The sequence below is a fragment of the Dicentrarchus labrax genome, unplaced genomic scaffold (genome assembly GCF_905237075.1).
Source record: "Dicentrarchus labrax unplaced genomic scaffold, dlabrax2021, whole genome shotgun sequence".
In the NCBI taxonomy this organism is placed as follows: domain Eukaryota; kingdom Metazoa; phylum Chordata; class Actinopteri; family Moronidae; genus Dicentrarchus; species Dicentrarchus labrax.
In genome coordinates, this window is record NW_026136714.1 from 22,159,111 (window position 1) to 22,177,817 (window position 18,707).

At 37.8% G+C, this 18,707-nt stretch overlaps 1 protein-coding gene across 2 annotated transcripts in view; it reads right to left on the minus strand.

The window, feature by feature from the left end:
- Positions 1-7,544: 7,544 nt before the first annotated feature.
- snx2 (sorting nexin 2) overlaps positions 7,545-18,707 on the minus strand; it is a 29,644-nt gene continuing 18,481 nt past the window's right edge. The window contains exons 13-15 of one of the 2 annotated variants that reach the window (XM_051421819.1): positions 12,460-12,540; positions 12,254-12,325; positions 7,545-11,618 (exon numbers count right to left, since the gene is read on the minus strand). In XM_051421819.1, coding sequence (XP_051277779.1) covers positions 11,568-11,618; positions 12,254-12,325; positions 12,460-12,540 — 204 coding nt within the window. In that variant the 3' untranslated portion in view covers positions 7,545-11,567. Of the gene's footprint in view, positions 11,619-12,253; positions 12,326-12,459; positions 14,372-18,707 lie in introns of those variants that run through there. The other variant, XM_051421820.1, reaches the window with a different exon arrangement.

Genomic DNA, 18,707 nt, shown 5'->3' on the forward strand with positions numbered 1-18,707 from the left:
CCGGTCTTGATTTTACACTAGACCACTTCTCCATCTCCTCCTCTACCATCCAGGAAAAGGCCAGACTAAGCACAAGGAGAAGGGTCGGGTGGGGTAGAGGAGAGGGGAGGGGAGGGGGCATGTCGGTGGCCTGTCGGCGTGGCAACAGCCGCCGTGTCACCGCCTGTCCCGCGGGAACCGCCCGTCAAACGGAAAGGTTGTGCCACATCTGCATAATCATTACTACGGCGACAGAAAGTCATTCTAGGAAACAATCAATGTTGTTTTAAGGGATCTTAAAAAAACAAAAAGACAGGAAAAAAAAGGGTTGAAGTGTCTTAAAGAAGATCTAGTGTCTCAGCCAGATGAACGGCAGCGCTGGCAGTTTTACCGGAAGCTGTGGAGAGCCTCTGAGGTTTTTAGAGAGAAACAGTTCAAACTTGTTTTTCAGTAAAACACCCAGAGTGAATCCATGGAGATCTCTGCCAACATACTGAGGAAATACTGCAGAAGTTGACTTACCATTGTTGTCGCTGTTTTACGTTCCAATATTTATTCACTGCTGCTCTATTTTATGCTCATTCTTTTCAACATTAATTATCATGCTGCAAGTCACCAGGGCAAATAACATTAAAGAAAATACATAATTCTATTACAGCTTGCAATCTACTGTGAATTATACTCAATCTTCTATTCTATATATTTGTGTTTGCTATGTAAATCCTGATACTACACTTGATACTTGACTACAAAACCATTAAAATAACATCTAATCCAGTCTGTTCAGGTAGAAAGCAAAGACACTCGTACAAATTAGACTCCTTGATTCCAAGTAGCTAGAAAAAGTCGCACTGAATTTGCATCTAATCTTTCCATTGACTTATATGTTATGGCACCACCTTTAAAATTTGCTTTACGTTATGTCTGAACAATCAGCTGTGTCCTAGTAATGTTGAACTGTTGTTTAAAAGCTGTGTTCTGTAACTGTATTTGTTGCCCCTGGAGTCAGAGTCCTGGTCGGAGCCACTGTAAATAATCTGGCCAGCATGGTAAAGTCACCACAGACATAAGATTTTAAAACTCTGTATATCGCAAAATACAGAGAGCTTTACCTGGTGGTGACAGGCTTAATCAGTGAACTTGTTTGGCAAGGGCTTGAATGTAACGGACATTCATTTATATCTAAACGTCCCACACTTCAGCTAGTTCTGTTATGTCCTAAACACTGTATTAGTGAACTGTTGTGTCCTATCTGAACACTTTAATTGTTATGTCCTTGCTAAATGCAGAAGGCCTATATTTTTGGAGATGAGAAGCAAATAAGTGAAAATCAAACAGGAGGTCAAGGATGAAAAGAAGGAAAGGAGGAAAAGAAAGAGGTAATAAATAATAAGTGGTGGAGGAGGAGAAAGAAAAACAAGAAGAGAAACGTAAGAGGAGGCGGAGAAAAAGAATAGATTTGTGACAAGGGAGAGGAGATGAAGAGAGGAGACAAAAAGAGGAAGATGAAAGAATAGTGGAGAAGGCAAGAAGTGAAGAGACAAGAGGTAAAGGATGGTGATGAAGAAGCAAGGGAAAGGAGTTTGAGAGGAGGGAAGGAGGAGAAAGGAGAGGAGAGAGAGGGTCCTCCTCTATCAGCAGATAAGAGGCAGAAATGGATGAATCCTATTGGCCGGTGAGCCTCTTCCAGCCTCTTATCTCCTCGCCTTCATGAACTCAGGACACATTTCATAGAAATTTGCGAAATCAGGAAAGCTGGGTATCGTGTCATCTATCACTGGGCGACACCGGCCCATACATCCTCCCGGCTTCACAATAAAAGCCACAATTGACACTTTTTTTTGGTTTCTTAACAATTATATGCTGCAGCAGATACAAAGAAGCTTTGGGTTTCTTGTTTGTTGTTTTCAAGGTCAAACAAAACTTGGGTTAAATTCAAGTTCCAGACAGCTTTAAAAGCTACCACAGTCGCTCATAAATCACCCAGCAGCTGTCTGTAATTACATGTGTTTTGGGAAAAGATTGACTGATCGCTTCTGATGCATCAAATGAAAGAAAATGGACAAAAGGTATGGGAACAAGAGCAGAGAAACATTCTCAAATGGAGTCCCGGCAATGATGCTGAAGCATCGCACTGCCAACTGATTAACACTTATACACTTACAAAGGTTTCAGGTTCTAAGGACCTTGGTCACATGTCTTTGTGCTTGAGTACTTTTTCTGCAGTGTGCTGTTCTGACTAACGCTCCATTATGTGCTTACCTGAGTTCCAGCCGGTGGGAACGACATGAATGAGGGTGACTTTTGGTACGTTCAGCATAACTGGCTTATTCTACAAACTATGTGGAGCAGTTGTGTTCCTTTCTGTGATTGTGTGCAAAGCAGCCTACTTGTGGACCCAGTCCAGCTTCATAGCAGCACTCACAGTATTTTGTGCATTGTCAGTTGAGACTGCAATACTTGTCCATGGCTTCTCCAATTTCCACTCTGATACTACCTCTTTTAGTTTCTTTGCCAGATGTGCACTTGTGTGCTGTTCATAAATGGGGTGAGTTTGCGGGACCTGACTTTTCATTTCCCACTCAGGAGTGATGTAGTGGTCATTGTTAAGTGGCTCTCTGTAGCCCTAAAGGGCCATCCATCGGTGGGGAGTGCAACTGCCGGCACAGATGATTATTCCCGACCAACTACAGCTAGCGCTCATTTATACAGGGCAAGCTCAACGGACTGACTAAAGTGCAGACATGAAGGCACAATGAGTGGGGCTCAAGCACGTTTACCATATACTTAAATCCTGCATACTCTACGGCTGAGTATGGTCATGTATCCGCAGCGGTGAACACTCCTGTAGCATTACAACAACATCTGTGACAGGCTGAACTCTGTTCCACTACATATTCGCATAATGCAGTCGTAGAAGACTTAGCATGTTTCCACAGACATACCCAACCTGAGTTGAACAGTGTCGGCATACAGGTTTGGTCCGATCCACTATTTTTTACTGTAACTAACCAGGAAACCGTAATGCCCCCATACAGTGAACTAAATGGGAGGATCCTGGTCTCTCATTTGTGTCTTTGCAACATCAGCGACACTGCACAAGCTTGGCTAACCATGCTAAGCCCACTAGGATGTTATAGTTGATTAGACAACAACTTCGGGTGGGTAAATTCCACTTGGAAAGTTTGGCAGTTCTGCTCCACACCAGCGAGTATAAATAGACATAAAGGGCGACCAGAGGTTAGCCTTTATATATTACTGAGGCTTTTAAAAAAATAAAACAGAATGAATAAATATGAAAAAAAATGGAACCCTTTATTTATAGATTTTTTATAAAAATACATTTTCAAAAGTAAATATTCCGATATGCAGACAATGTAAGATTAACTCCAGTTGACTTAATTACATAGCTGTATATGGATATCCAAAATACAGTGTTATCAGACAGAGGATAGGCTCTCAACAAATTCTACAAAGGGGAAGCACATCTGAACAAACTTATCCAAGCGTCTGTTTCTATGATGTCTCAGCTTTTCTAATACCAGATAGAACTTTCTTAGCCCTAACGTTTAAATGAGTGGGGATTGCCAGTGCAAAAGAGTGAGTCTAATAGCGAAGTTAATACTATGGCGTTTGCTTGAAGGACAGTAAGTACTTCCCCTAAAGGAGACACACGAAAAACAGCGATAATGAGGTTTTGTTGCATTATTATTGACAATACAGGAAATTGTCACTGCTCTCTTTTTTCTTTTGCTTTTGTATGTATGCAGTCTCTAATAAGTCTGTGTGGGTTTGGCACTCTTAGGTGCAAAACATTTAAATCAAATTATTCATTCATGGTATGTTTTTATGTAAATCAGACTACAAGTGAGTATTAAAGTTATGGTTCATGTCCCGACCAATTTTTCACATATCTACTTGTGAGTGTTTCATGTTTGTGTGTAACCAGTAAAGTTTGAATTAAGTCTTGTCCGGCCTCTCAGATATGTGTGTGTGTCTGTGGCAGCCCTGTGCATGACAAACTGGTCCAATTTCAGGCGTGTCGCGGCAGCCGGCTGATATTTGTCTCACTGGCGTTGTTGTTGTTGCGGCCCTTCCTTCCTCCTCCTCCTCCTCCTCCTCTTTTTAGTTTCCCCTCAGATTTGAATCGGCTGGGGGGCCGCGGTCTGTTCCCCCTCTGACAGCGCAAAAATAATTACAGTACAGCCTTCCCCCCTCGCTCGCTGTTATATTAGCCCTCTTATCAGGCTGCTGAGGGGGGTAGTTGATCAACTAAGGTCACTGTATCCTGACCACAGCACAACAGCTACACCGCCATTTGGAGATATGATAAATAAAAGCCGGGGGTTACGTCGCAACAACACTGTTATCTGCTACCGAGTGCTTTTTGTTTCATTCTCTTCATCCCTCCCTGCACCTAGTCTGTGCTTGTGTCTCCGGAGAAAAGAGAGAAGGTTAAAGTAGCCAATGAAGAGAATATGGAAACCTAAGAGTTTCTGGTGATCTAGTGTAAATGATGAGCTGAAATAATAAATACCTCTGCACGATCTTGAAGCTTAAAGCAGAGAAGATGCACTTTCAGCTCACATGTGCGCTGTTTTATTTATTTCCCGACCCTGCAGTGATAGCGTGAGAGGTTGGGGTTGTAAATGCAGCTACATTATTCTAAAAACGGGTTGGAGACAGCAGTGCTGGTGTGAGCGGAGATAATAGATGCACCTACATTATCCTGAAGTGGCGGGGAAATTGAGGGGTTAGGAGGGTGAGCAGAACAGATGTGCTTACATTATTCTAAAGCCAGATTGATAGTGACTGGGGTCGAGGCAGAGAGTGTAAAAATAAATACATCTACATTATTCTGGAGTCATGTGAGAGCGAGAGGTTAGAGTGAGCAAGGAAAACAGATGCAGATACATTATTCTGGAGTCAAAGTGAAAATTTTAGAGGTGGAGGTGAAACTGGAAAAGTGGTTGCACCATTACTCTTCAGTTTAAGGGATAGTGGGAGGTTAAGGATGCAGGTTTACCTACATTATTCTCAACCTGAAAGAGACAGGAGGACCACAGTCAGTGTGTGAGCCGTTAAATGGTGCTGTATGTTTTGAAAAGAGTGTCTACGTAAAGCCTAATGCACAAGAACAAAGGCTACTAGGGCTGTCACGTTTTATTTGAAATTGAATATTCAATCTTGATACCCAAATGGTGTCCGAATTCACAACTGAAGAAAAATCGCTACCCTTAACATGCCCTTAGGAAATGAAATCATTAGTCTTCTATTCATTAAAGTGAAATGGAGGAAACTAGTGAGGTCGCGCCCAACCCATCTAAGAAATAATGTAAGGAAACATTTTAGATTTGACACCACAGCTAAGAAAAATTAAAAAAGGGGGTTTTTTTTTTTATACTATTTGTGTTTTTATAATTGGTTCAAAAAAATTAAACACTTTCATGTTTTTGAACAAATTTGCCTTTTGTAACATTGCAACTTTCTGGGGGGATGATAGGGTAATTTGGTGTGGGATCTTAGAATGTATTAAAAATCTGGGAAGTGCCATCTCAGCATGGGCAGCAGAGAGAGAACAATTCTTCAAGATATTGTTGCGTTAAAATTAACCCTGAACCTTGTCAGCCAATGCTCCGACATTATTTGATCACATAACACAATCTTTGAGGTCAATCCTTTTATGTTCAATATACTCGATTTTTTCTTCCCTAGAATTAAATTTTAAGTTTTAATGTTCATAAAACGTGATAAATAAGAGTGTCAAACCAAACTAGCTCCAACGTTTATTCTGTACTTTTTTAATAAATTCTTACAAATTTTAAAATCTGATTTTGTTGGTTGAAATGGCCGCCCAATCTATTGTTTTAAATATGAACCTTTGGTAATAGGCTTGACTCAACTTTATTTGTTTGTTAGATATAATTATTTTCTATATTTTTTTTTTTTTTATTTTCACACATTTTAAAACTATGACAACTCTACAAATTGCAAAAATAACAAAACTGATTCAGTCAGCATCAGCAAAACACACACACACACACACACACACACACACACACAAAATGGGACTAAATATTGCTTTGGAGTCTCTCAATAAAGTCAGATGTGAATTTGTTCGGCTTCCACAGAAACCTGCAGCCTGAATATGACAGCTAGTCGATCCTGTGACAGCCACAATGCAAAGTAATGCACGGCCCACTTTCTGACAGCACTCTGCCTATATGCTCAGTGTGTGTGAGTATGTGTGTGTGTATGTACAATATGTAGAGCTGACGTGAAGCCTCCTGACAGCTTGTGTGAACCTTTTCCAGTCTCGATACTCTGATTATCACTTTGAGGTTCTGACAGACCAACTCAACACACTTTTCACAGAGCACGCAGGTGATTACAGTGATGGAGGACAGGTGACAGAAACAATACGCAGCCAAGGTGTGGGTGGCTGTATGTGTGAGTGTGCGTTACCTTTTAACTCAAGGCACGTTCCAAGATCCAGGAAGGAATGAGTGTTTTTAATCTTCAGTTTGCATATTGTGGGGGTCGATCTGGTGCATGAACACCTCTGAACTACATCAGCAGTGAGCATTATAGAGCAACATTTTTAAGCACAAATTAGCCCAGACAGATAACAAGATTATCTTATGGAGCCTCAAACGTCTTTCAACATCTTGTGGGCACACGATAAAAGCTGTTTATAATATTGTTATTGTCAGTTTAAAAAAAAATCTTAGAAAAAGTCTTGGTTTATAGCTTGTTTTGTATTTTATCTATACAAGTAAGTGAAAAACATCTGGTGTCACACATTCTTGTGATACCAGACATCGGACATCTCAACGACTTTTAATCAACTGAACAAAGTGTTTAGAGACTGGCTTGTGAGTCTAGGTGTCATAAGTTTTCATTTCATTCTTAAGGATATAACAATACATGTGTAACATTTTAAAAATTGCTGTCTACTGAAAACTTACATTTATAATTGTAAATGTAAAAAATGATTGTACTGAATTCTTTACTGTCAAGTGCTTGAATATTTAATATCCCACTGAAAGCAGATATTTGTAGAACAATAACCATCATTTTTGTTGTTTTATAGCATCTCCTGAGAGAAATGCACCTTAAATGTACTACAAGTTTATATACTCATTCTTAATGCCTCCCACCGAGTTGGATTCGGTTGGCTTCCCCTCTGCTTTTGTCCAGAGAGGCCACCAGAACAGACCAAATACCAGCTCTAGATAGAGCTTTTTATGTTTTCATGTTACATTTTTTGTGGATGCCGTAGTTTCTCTTACACATTTGTAAAAGGAGGGTGAGGCAAGGGCATTGCAATAAGCAACTACACTGCTAGATGTCACCAAATCCTACACACTGGATCTTTATAATAATATTAACAATAATTAAATTGAGCAAAAGAATGGAATATAAGACATTAACATTAATAACACACTAGCTAAAAGGCTTTTTTAAAAAAAGGGTATTTAAAATGCATTTAAAAGCCTTACATTTTCAACAAAAGATGACTTAAAACTTAAAATAATGTATAATTAAAACAGTCCAGCCATATATGAGATACATTCCTTTATTATTATTAAAGTTCTCAAACATCTGCTTTGCCGCGCTGCAGGAATGACACGTCTAAACTAAAAGTTTAAAAAAATCTGCTCAGATAAAGCATTTTATCATAATGTGAAAATGAAAAAATTAAAATAAAATCAACTGAAAAATTCTCAACCATTGCACATCATTAGGCGGCAAAAAATGTGGAATAAAACATAATAAAATACAAAAAAGTAGCAATCAACATAGTGTAATATGATTTAAGATTGAGAAGTAGACGGAATGAGGGCTGAAAAAAAATTAAAAACATTTCCAGTTTTGATTCCAACTTTAATCTCATAAGAGATGAAAAACAGAGTTGTAGCTTCTCTGACAGATTCAGGATGATGGATGATTTTCTTCTGATAATGAAGTGTGCTTTAAATTCAATAAAATAAAATCAAGAACAGATTCTGTGGAATTTGCAGCCCTCACACTGATCTACAGGAAGAGAAACAGCCAGTAAAAATAATCCTCACAGTCTGAGGCTGCTTTCTGGACGGACACACACTTTACAGTCCCTCACTTCCTCCACACCGGAAACTACTACAACACTTCAGGTCAGACTCTTCAACAGGAAAATCCTTCATCTGCAATGAAATCAGCTTGTTAGCATCACAAGCTGCTAAAACTGAAAAAGGCTAAAGATGCTAACAAGCTTTTTTTTTTATTTTATTTTTTTTTATTTCCTGTTGAGTTTAATCAACCAAAATTCAAAACATCAAAGTCTCCTCTTTGAGGCAAACGGACAGGAGGAAGAAAAACGCCATGGTTCTCTCCACACTGCAAGCTTTCATACTCTGCTGCTCTGTAATTGTTTTGGATATGACTGTTTATTTGTATTTTATGATTGAACGCTGATCTAATATGACTTGACAGAGATCGGTTCACTTTTTTAACCCTCGAGTTTGATCTGATTCTTCCACAGCAAGACTGTTTAGGCCCCTCGAGACCTCGTTCAGACAGAGAAACGCAACTGATAATAACAGGAGCAATGCAGGGGAGAAACATTTTCCCCCTTGGGCACTTGGGAAGAAAAAAACTACAATAATGCTACGGAGAAAAGCTGCATTGTTCTGTTGGTCAAAAGTGATTCTATTGAGTGATGCATCTCTTTGTGAACAGGCACTGCTAGAATGTGGACAATGTGTTATACACAACTTACAGTTTACATACTGGATCTTACTTGAATAGTTTAGCCTGTCAGTCTAATTCAGTTGGTCATGATAACGTAAGATTAACTGAAAATGTTATAACTTTAAAACTCTTTGAAAACAAATATTTTTATTTTGACATCTTGTCTCGCTGGTTCTCCATTCATCAAAATCCTAAACTTCATTTTACAACCTTACCAGTAAGCACTAATTTGGTGATCTACAGATCAAAAGACCATATAGGCAGAGATGTAACTGTGGTTTCAGCAGTGTTTAAATGACTCTATTTCAGAGTGAAGTACTACATGCTGTTTTATACAATGGTTATATGTAATGTAGATGACAAAAAACTAACCTTTAAAACTTTTTTCCCCCTGATTTAAACTAGATGTCCAAACATAATTTGACCAAATCAATTCTTACAAGGTTGTAAAAATTATGAAATGCATCTCTGACGACATTCACTGGGTGCTTGTAGTTCATCAGCATTTACACCTGGATTTGATTGGGTTTTCTTTTTTCTGACTACTTTCTACACACCCACGATTCAGATGAATTAAAGTGAAAATGGGCTTACTGCATCTAGGGAAATTCATCATCCTAGTACACATTAAAAACAGAGTTTATTCTTATTAACTAGGTATGGACATTTTCATCTGAAAGCAGCAGTGAACTGAACCAGAAAGTGTTCTTCCTCCTCCACTCTCATTGTCTCAAAGATGGCAGAAACAGAAAATGTTGCCTTCACTCACGATCATACAGCAACAAAATGAAGGGCTCTTGTTTTGAAAGGCATAAGGGGAAGTGAGGGGATTCAACAGGTGACGGGAAGTACAAGACACAAAATAGCAAAAGGATGCATTCAGTTGTCCTTCTTCACTGACCCCGGATCAGTTTCATAGCTCACGCGCTAAACTCCAAAATAAAAATATTCTGATTTCAAGGTTTTTTTTGGGTATTTTAGTGGCACAAAGGTCCCATGTATACTTCCTGTTCTATTCTAAGAAAAAAAAAAAAAAGGTGTTTGCACTGTTAGCATAACAACTGATAGTGGAGGACAATTCCCAGAGAACACTGCAGCAGGGTGAAGTTGGAGGTTGTTTCTGAATACGATACATCTCACAGCTCACAGCTTTGAATCCAACCTTCTCCAGGCTCTCCAACTTCTGCAGAGGCTCATGGGTACTGTAGTATTTAGGGACAATGTATGGAAGCCCTTTCTTGCCAAGAAAACTAGAACTAAAGAAAAGTCAGGAATGATTTACTTTAAGTGCCCATATTTAGCATTTATAAGCATTACACAAACATTTAATTTAAAACACCCTATATTGTAGTTTTTACCAGTTACAAGAACATTTTTTAAGTTTTTACTAATATAAAGTTTTTGTCAACAATTACAATTGGTCCTATGGAGACATATTTTTTATTATTGCAATTGTGTTTTACAATATTATCATTCATTATCTGTTTATACACCAACCTCCAGTGATGGGTGCCCACAGCTGTGCTTACAACCAATTATGGTGCATTATTAACCCTTTATCAGCAGTTTGTATACTGCTTGTAAGTGCTAAATAGGGGGACTAAAGAAGAGTAATGTTGTACATAGCTGTACAACATTACTGTACAAGTTTCTGTTTTGTTTTTGTCTATGGAAATGCTAGTAGGTGATGCTTAAGTTTAGAAAATTTCCTTACAGATACTGTGCTTCATTCTTGAATTATCTGGCAGGAAATGACTCACAACTGTGAATATGAAAAGTATGTATCTCAGATTGTGCACGATTCTTTGCTCTTTCAGTCATTAATTTAGCCTAAAAAATGTATTCTTGTAGTGGAGACTTATGAAAAAACTAACTATATAGCAACAGATAAGAGAGAAACATGTTTGTAAAAGCAAATAAGAATCAGCAGAATAAAACTGGATGTGGTGTAAGGCATTATATACACACCCACTGTTTTTTTCTGATAAAAGGCATTTAGTGTCTCATCATTTTCTGTCAGAATTTAAACCTCTCTTATAACAAAGTCACATTTTTCTTTTCTTACTTCATATCATTTTGACATTCCCTGACAATTTGTTTTAGTTTTACAATTCCTGACTTTTGATCTTATATGGCAGGAATGGGCTTCCATACATCCAAAAACCAAACTGAAAAAACAAAACAATCTCTTTACCTAAGAATGTGGATATCTGTCTATGTTGATGGACATTGTGTGATCCTTAAAATAAACTCAAATACAATAAAGTGAAATTCCTCCACCTACTTCTCTACTCACCCATTCACCTCGTGTCTGGTGAAAAAATAAATTAAAGTGCTCCAGCTATAAAAACTGACACCATATTAGAATATGTTTGTGTGTAGAGGAAAGCCATCACAAGGATCATAACTAGTGCTGCATTCATGTCGTACGTGATTATGAGCTTCCAGTTTGAAAAATTCTGCATGGGTTTTTTTTCCCAATTTGGCCTTCCTTAATTTTTATTAACACTAACAAGGAAATAGTATGAGGAGTGCAAAACTGTAACTATAATTGTGAAAGCATCAATGTGAAAGCATCAATCAGAAGGACAACGATTCTCACAGGACGTGAATACAGCACTGAGCTCAGCAGAAAGAAAAAGAGAGGACTGAAAGATGGTGAACTGTGAGTTCAAGAGAGTTTTGTTGTTGATTTTTAGAACTGCAGAAAAGTCACTTTGAGCTGATTCACTGTCTCACTTCTCTTCCTCACTCTGGCCACAAACAGGAGGATGACAGTGAGGAGAACAGGTGCATTATGGGTAGTGTTGTTTGACCGGAGCCAGTCAGGACTGTCTGTTGTGTATGTGCGGACTCTATGAGATGGCCTTGGCCTCAGGTAAGAAGGCATCCCAGTATTTTATCAGCTGTAGGAGAAAAAGAAAAAAGATTCACTTTTCATTCATTGTCGTTCTATCTGTATGCAGAATCTGTACTGGTTAAAATGATATGTAACAAACTCATGTATGGAAGTCTGTGGTTGCCACTACTGAATAATTTAATAAAACTGACCTTTGTATGCACATAATGTATGACATAATAAATGGTTTAAATCATGTTTGAAAATGCATAATTACTGCATAGACAAATAATGTACTTCTAGGCATAATAGCACTGCCATAATACAAATTAAATTGTATGTGAAATGAGAATTACAAGGAAATTCGAATTTTTCTTTGAGGTAGCTAAATAAAACTTAAAAACAACAAGCACACATCATGTCCTATGTATTATTTTATCTTATGTATGAATTATGTCCTAAGACGCCTCAAAAATCCTGCCAGTAGGAATTTGATTTTATTTTCATTGGAGTAACATTTTTAATTTTAATTCTGTCAAACATCACACACACAAAAGCCTTTTGATAACCCGTAGACTTCTGTAAGATAAGAGTAATCTTTTGGATATTATAAGTTATTTGATTTTACATAGGTTCATATTGAAGTATTCTCACAACAATAATAATAATAATAAATTATTATTATTATTATATTGTCTTTACCTGCTGTTGTGTCTGAACCAGTGACTCCAGATATTTGATAATGATCATTTTAAAGTCCTTCACTCTCTCTTTCTGTTGAAAAAAACAAAAACAAAGGATCAAAGTAACATTTTTGAATATACAGAGAATTTCAGGATGAACCTCACATTAACAGGTGAACATTCATTTATCCATCCTTCCCATCTCCATCCATCCAATCCTCTCACCTCAAACCTGCTGACTTCTTTGCGTATGGTTTTGGAGATTTGTTCAAAGTCTCTCTCTCCCTGCTGGACCTTCCCCTCCAGCTGAAACACACACACACACACAGACACACACAGACAGACACACACACACACACACACACACACACACACACACACACACACACACACACACACACACACACACACACACACACACACACACACACACACACACAAAGACAACATTCATTATTTGCATTTAAATCAGAATTTGCATCCCCATTTTAGATGAGGAACCTTGTTGGTCCATTTTATTTAGTTTATTATGATGAATAGATTATCAGCTGTAAATCTATAAATCCTAATGCAATCTTCAGATTGTTACAGGTATTAGTCTTTAAAGTGTCTATTTACCCAAATTTCAGCAACAACGACAATAACACGATCAACTGTCCACCCTGTATAACTCTCCTGATTATTGTCTGGCAAATACATCTTTGGGGCTGATACTTATTTCAATATTTGGGAGTTTAAATAAAAATCTGATAACACATGACATAAAATGTCTTGACAGGAATTGTTTTGGTTTAGATTTTATATTTTGTTTAATTCTTGTTTAATTTAGTCTAATTGTGGCCAAGATACGTACTGAGCAGGACATTTTACAGTTGAAAAATCTACCTGTTGAAGGTTTCTGGTGTACAAACTGTAACTGAGACCTCAAACCTAGGTTGGTCTGTACTGCAATGTCTTGTTATATCCGCCGAGCCCCACTGCTGATTTAAAAAAGAATCTGTCAAAGTGTGTTCAGAGAGTTCAGTCAACTAAGGATACTGAATTTGAAGGGTAAAGTGAAATCAATCTTTTAAAAGGTGTAAATTTAATCTGGCAAAGATCACCTTTCAAACTGTCAACTTTCTGTCTTTCTTTCTTACAAATTTCAGTTGTGAACTGATGTTTTCAACAAAACAATATTTTAATCCCATAACAGCAAAAATAAGAACTATAATTTTGTTTGAATGAAAAACCAAGAAGCAGCCACTCTGAGATGTGACGGACTTCATACTGAATGCACTGTGACGGTCTGAGGACATTATTAATTAATAAATTAACAACATTAATAATTATTAACGTTGAGTAAACTTCAGCTTTCAAAATGTCTTCACTTATTGTACAAAGCAAGTGTTAAAGTTCCAAAGATTTACCATTCGGATGTTGGTTTGGTGCTCAGCTTTTAAACGTTTCCTGCAGCAAGTTTACAAGATTTGTAAAATAATGAACTGATGAGTCATGTATTTCCATCTCTGTTATGAACTGACTCAACAGTGTTGATACTAGTTTAGAGGATGTTTGTTAATTGAAGTTATTGATATTAACCAAACTAACACAACAACCGCCTGGTTAAATGAGTCTTTAATAGGTTGAAATAATGAAGGCACTTAATTAGCTTTACTCGCTGGTTATGTGAGGTTTCCATGAATAAAGAGGAAATAATCTATGCTCTATAATCCACGTGGATGCAAATAAAAACTTTGTTTGACTAGATGATCTACGTTGTCACATGAAAGCGTTTGTCTGTTGTTTGATTCAGATTCAGGTCAAACTATCAAACCCAAAATGAAAGTTTTTAACCTTGATGATCAGAAAAAGGCTCTTAGTAAGTTATTCCAAAAGGGAAATTTGAGAAACTCTGACCTACTCTGACAAACTAATTCATGTGACTCTGGACTGTTTGACGGCAGGACAAACAAACAAAAAATGAATGGCATCATGAAAGTATTCAACTAAACAATGATAAATATGTGAACCAAATGGTGCAATGAGGCAACTATAAAGGTGTGAAGCAGGCAGTCAGCCAGGTGGACACAGAGCTGCAGACAGACAGACAGCCATACAGACAGACAGACGGGGCAGGTCCTACCTCCTCAATCTCCTGGTTGCAGGAAGGCATGGCAGGGAAAATGCAACAAAATTTTAAGAGGCAGGAAAAAATGTTCAGAGCTTCCAAAATCATAGAGGAAGATCCAGAGACATGAGCAAACAAAACCACCAACCAAAAAGGAAAAGTCCTCCCTGAAACACTGTGAGAATACTGTGAGGAAACAAGCTGGTTTGAACCCGAGGCTTTAAGACACAAGAGCTGAGAACAAAAACTTATTTTTCATTATCTTTTTTTAAACTTATTTTTATACCCTCAGCAGAAGTAACTTTGAAAAACAGACAAAAAGTTGGACGTAAATATTTTGTCAGAGTCTTTTCTTGTGTTTTTGTTTTATGATCAGATATTTTGTTCAAGTTGTTCTGTATTATTTTGATTATGGCCAAGTTCTTGTACAGCAATTTGAGTTGAGACAATAAACATGAATGCTTCTGAAAAAAGTTGCTTATTTTGTTAAACGGAAAAATGTTTTGGGAAAAAAGAAAAGAAAAGAAATTAAAGGACCTTATTATCCCAGAAAAACAATTTTGATCGGACTTCCATAATAGATCACCAGATTTTAGTTTTTCCTCGCTTGCCTCTCGGGGTTTCCATAATTTTCAGTACTCACACTAATTATTTCACCTTCATTAGGAGCCCTAATGCGTATAAGGCAGAACACTGTATATTTTGGGATCGTGTGTGCTTTCATTTAATTTAGCTTCTGATCTAATCAAAAAACAACATCTTCATAAAACAGCAACAGTAGACATCAGGTTCTGTGATGTAGGACGTAAACACGTGCCAGGGCTTCCATAAAGGGTGTAATCTTGATAAAGAGGTTAGAAGGAACAAGTTCACAGTAAACACTAACTGTTGTGAAAGTGAATGAGGCAGGGTGAACACTTCGTAGCAAAATATCTGCTGTAACTTGTTGAACCTCTCACTCTAGACAGAGTCAGGGTCCAGGAAGGATTCTTGCTTTGGCACAAGAATATCTGCTCTGTTCAAACCCGAGCGGACAGTCCCAACTACCTGTGCTGAAGTTAAAGCTGCAGAGGACGAACAGAAGCAGGCAGCATTACAGTTCTCTAACTGGGCATCAGCGCTGCAAGGATGGTTTAAAACTGCTCAATTTGTCCGACCAACTGCTAAAAGACACAAAAGATTTTCATTTTACAGACATTAAGCAGAGAAAAGCAGCAAATTCTCACAATTAAGAAGCTACATGGAACCATTTTGGCATTTTTCTTCTCAATAACTAACAGAACCTGAAATAATAACCACTCCACCACTTCATTTTGAACAGGAATTAATTTGTATATGTTTTCCGTGTTATTTTATTTTTAAAAAACTGCATGTCAATGAGTTTTCTACATGATGACGTAAAAGTTAGTAGTAGCAGGATTGTTCTCTATTCCTCCATGAATTATGCTAATTTGTTCTACTTATTCATACATTTGTTTTGCATTTTTCTTGGCCAACAAGTTGAATTTAAGCCTTATCAGTCTAAATAATAGTAGTATCTTCCCTTAAAAAAAAAATACATTATATGTACTTTTATATTACAAAATGAAAAACTTAATGTCCCCTTCACCCTAACACAGAAAAAAATCTGAGGTTCTAAATTAATAATTAAAACAGGTGCAAAAATAACATCCAGAATAAAACCTACCCTTCTGGTTTGAAAGAAAACTATTTTCTAGGAGCACAACAGTGTCCTTGTACAGACAGCAGCAGTGTGTTTTAAACTCTGAACTGTTGTTCCCATTTGGTGCCCACAGGGGGCAGTGTGGTTTAATAATGAGACAGACTCCAAACACACCACTCTGTTTTATATCACTGAGTTGTAAAAAACTGATATGATTTAGTGTAGAACAACAGTCCTTAATGAAGCCAATTACACATTTCCTCTGTGTTCATTTTAATTTACTATATTTAGGAGGATTTTCTTTTGTTTCACATCAGACTGTGAGTCCTGTTCCTGCCTGAGTAGAATCTTTTAATTAGTGACCTCGAAGTAAAACTAGTGAGTGTTGTTAAGTTCAAGTTTATTTTTCAATACAGACTTAAAAAAAAATAAAGTGCACTTACTACACAATACAGCCAGTGACAGTGCAGATGTCATTTTGTATTATTAATCTGAATCTGCAAGGTAATGAAAGCTGTCAAATAAATGTATTAAATATAATAAATAGAAGTATAAAGTAGTAGAAATACTTCCAGTTTGGAGAGACATCTTCACAATAACAACTTGTATACACTAGTGTAGAGGACCGTTTCCACACACTAACTCTTCTGTTTTCTTTCTCTTTTTTCTATATCAGCTGGTTTAGGATTCATTCACACTGCAGGCATGATGATGACATGATTAGTTTTTTAACAGCACAAATCACATGGAATCTGAACTTTACAATTTTGAGGGCACTAATATGTGGTTCAATTAGATTAAGGCCTCAGTTTTCATAATGTGTCCAACAGTCAGGAGTCATGTGGCTTTTACATCACTCTAGATTGGCATTTGTCATGTAGGTCACTTCAGGACCCTGACCTGTTCACACTGGAGTGTGATATGAGTCCCATTTATAAAATAATGTGAATAGCCATCAATAAATCCAGACTGAGCATTAAGGAGTGTGAACACAGCCTCAGTATGCACCTTGTCTTGTATGCTCTCCCAATTTTTTTCGTTGTTGTTGTTGTGCTGTTTATTGTGAGGAGTGGGATTACAGATATGTTTGTCCGGAGAAAAAGAGAACTACCTGACACCAACAGCAGCCAGGCAGCAGGAGAGAAGAGGGGAGGATGTTCACAGATTTTACTCCCTCTGCTGCCAATCTTTTATACAAAACTTTCCTCTGGGCTGTTGAGGTTCATGTGCATTAACCCTTCAGATAATGGACTACAAATGTATTCACAGGTTGAAGAGGTATTATCTCTGGCATTAGTTGTTTGTAGCAGCTCTTCGCCAGGTTTCCAACAGCAGCAGTGTGAAGTAAAACTCTTCTCTTTTTTTGACTTTAGAAAAAGCCGCTGTGTGTTTTCTGTTGGCTGTTGTCAAGCCGTGAACCAAAACCCGACTCCTGACAGGCGGCAAAACTCATGTCGGCTCCAAATAAATGTTGGTTGTAACTCTACTGCGATCTGTCCTCGTCTGCAGCTTCTGACAGCCTCCCCTGCCTCCCCCCAAACCTTCCTCCCATCCTCCTCCCAACACTCCATATCTGACAGCTCTTCTGCTCTAATACCAGACCCCCGACCACGCCAACTGTGTGTGTGTGTGTGTGTGTGTGTGTGTGTGTGTTCCTGACAGAGAGGATGAATTTGTGTGGTGACAGCTTCAACAGATGCTCTAATAAAGTACTTTTCTACTCTCTCCTGCTCTTGTTTGTCGTACTGAGTTCATGTGTAGTCTGCAGACTGAACGAAAACAAGATTTATACACTACAAAAAAAAAAGTTTTCACATGACTGAACTGCGAAGGTGCGATTGTTTTACCTGACTGGACACACCAACAGCCTCAGAGAGAGGAGACTGATTCCCGAGAGCAACGTTTCACCCGACTCGTAAAACTAACTCGAACCATAAACATTTATTACTGTCATAATCATACTCATAGTCTGGTATATGATTAACAAGTGTACTAATTATTTTAAAGGAAGAAGAAGTCCCAGACAAAAACATGACTGACAATAACTGCACTTCATGATTACAGATGTAATGAAGACGATAATCAACGCCTTTATTTTACTGGGCTGTCCTGGTGCCCTGGTAGTTTCAGATGCATACCATACAACTACAATGTCCCCAGTTTAATCCTGCTTCTGATAAAAGGTAGCTCATTCATTTGGAGTGGTGTTTGTATCCAACTGATGAATGCAAGTCCAATATTAGCTCTCTTTTAGCTATGTTTCTGGTCTCTACCAACCCCTGAGGGAAATATCTGGCTCTTTAGCAGCTAAATGCTCCATTATGTCCACCAGCTAGTCTCTACCTGTGTCTGTCTGTTGTTTGCTGCTGAGAAACTGGTGCACTATGGGTTTTTAGGGCTATGAATGCATTAACCGGCTAAACAACAAGTTGAAACTTTCTATAAAGCACAGTGAAGGCAAGTGGAGCTTCAGATTCAGCTGCTAATTCTCTGTAGGTTCATCCCAAACAGAGACTCATTTCACATTGTCAGATTGTTTTAACGTAGTCATTTAATACACTGTTATTATAAAAATACCCATTATACAGTAGACTCTGGAGAATAATTATTTTACACTACATTGAGTCTGCAAATCAACGTCTGAGACATTATGGGTTTTTTAAAACCTTTAACCTGTTTCTTTTTCTGTTTTAAGCATTC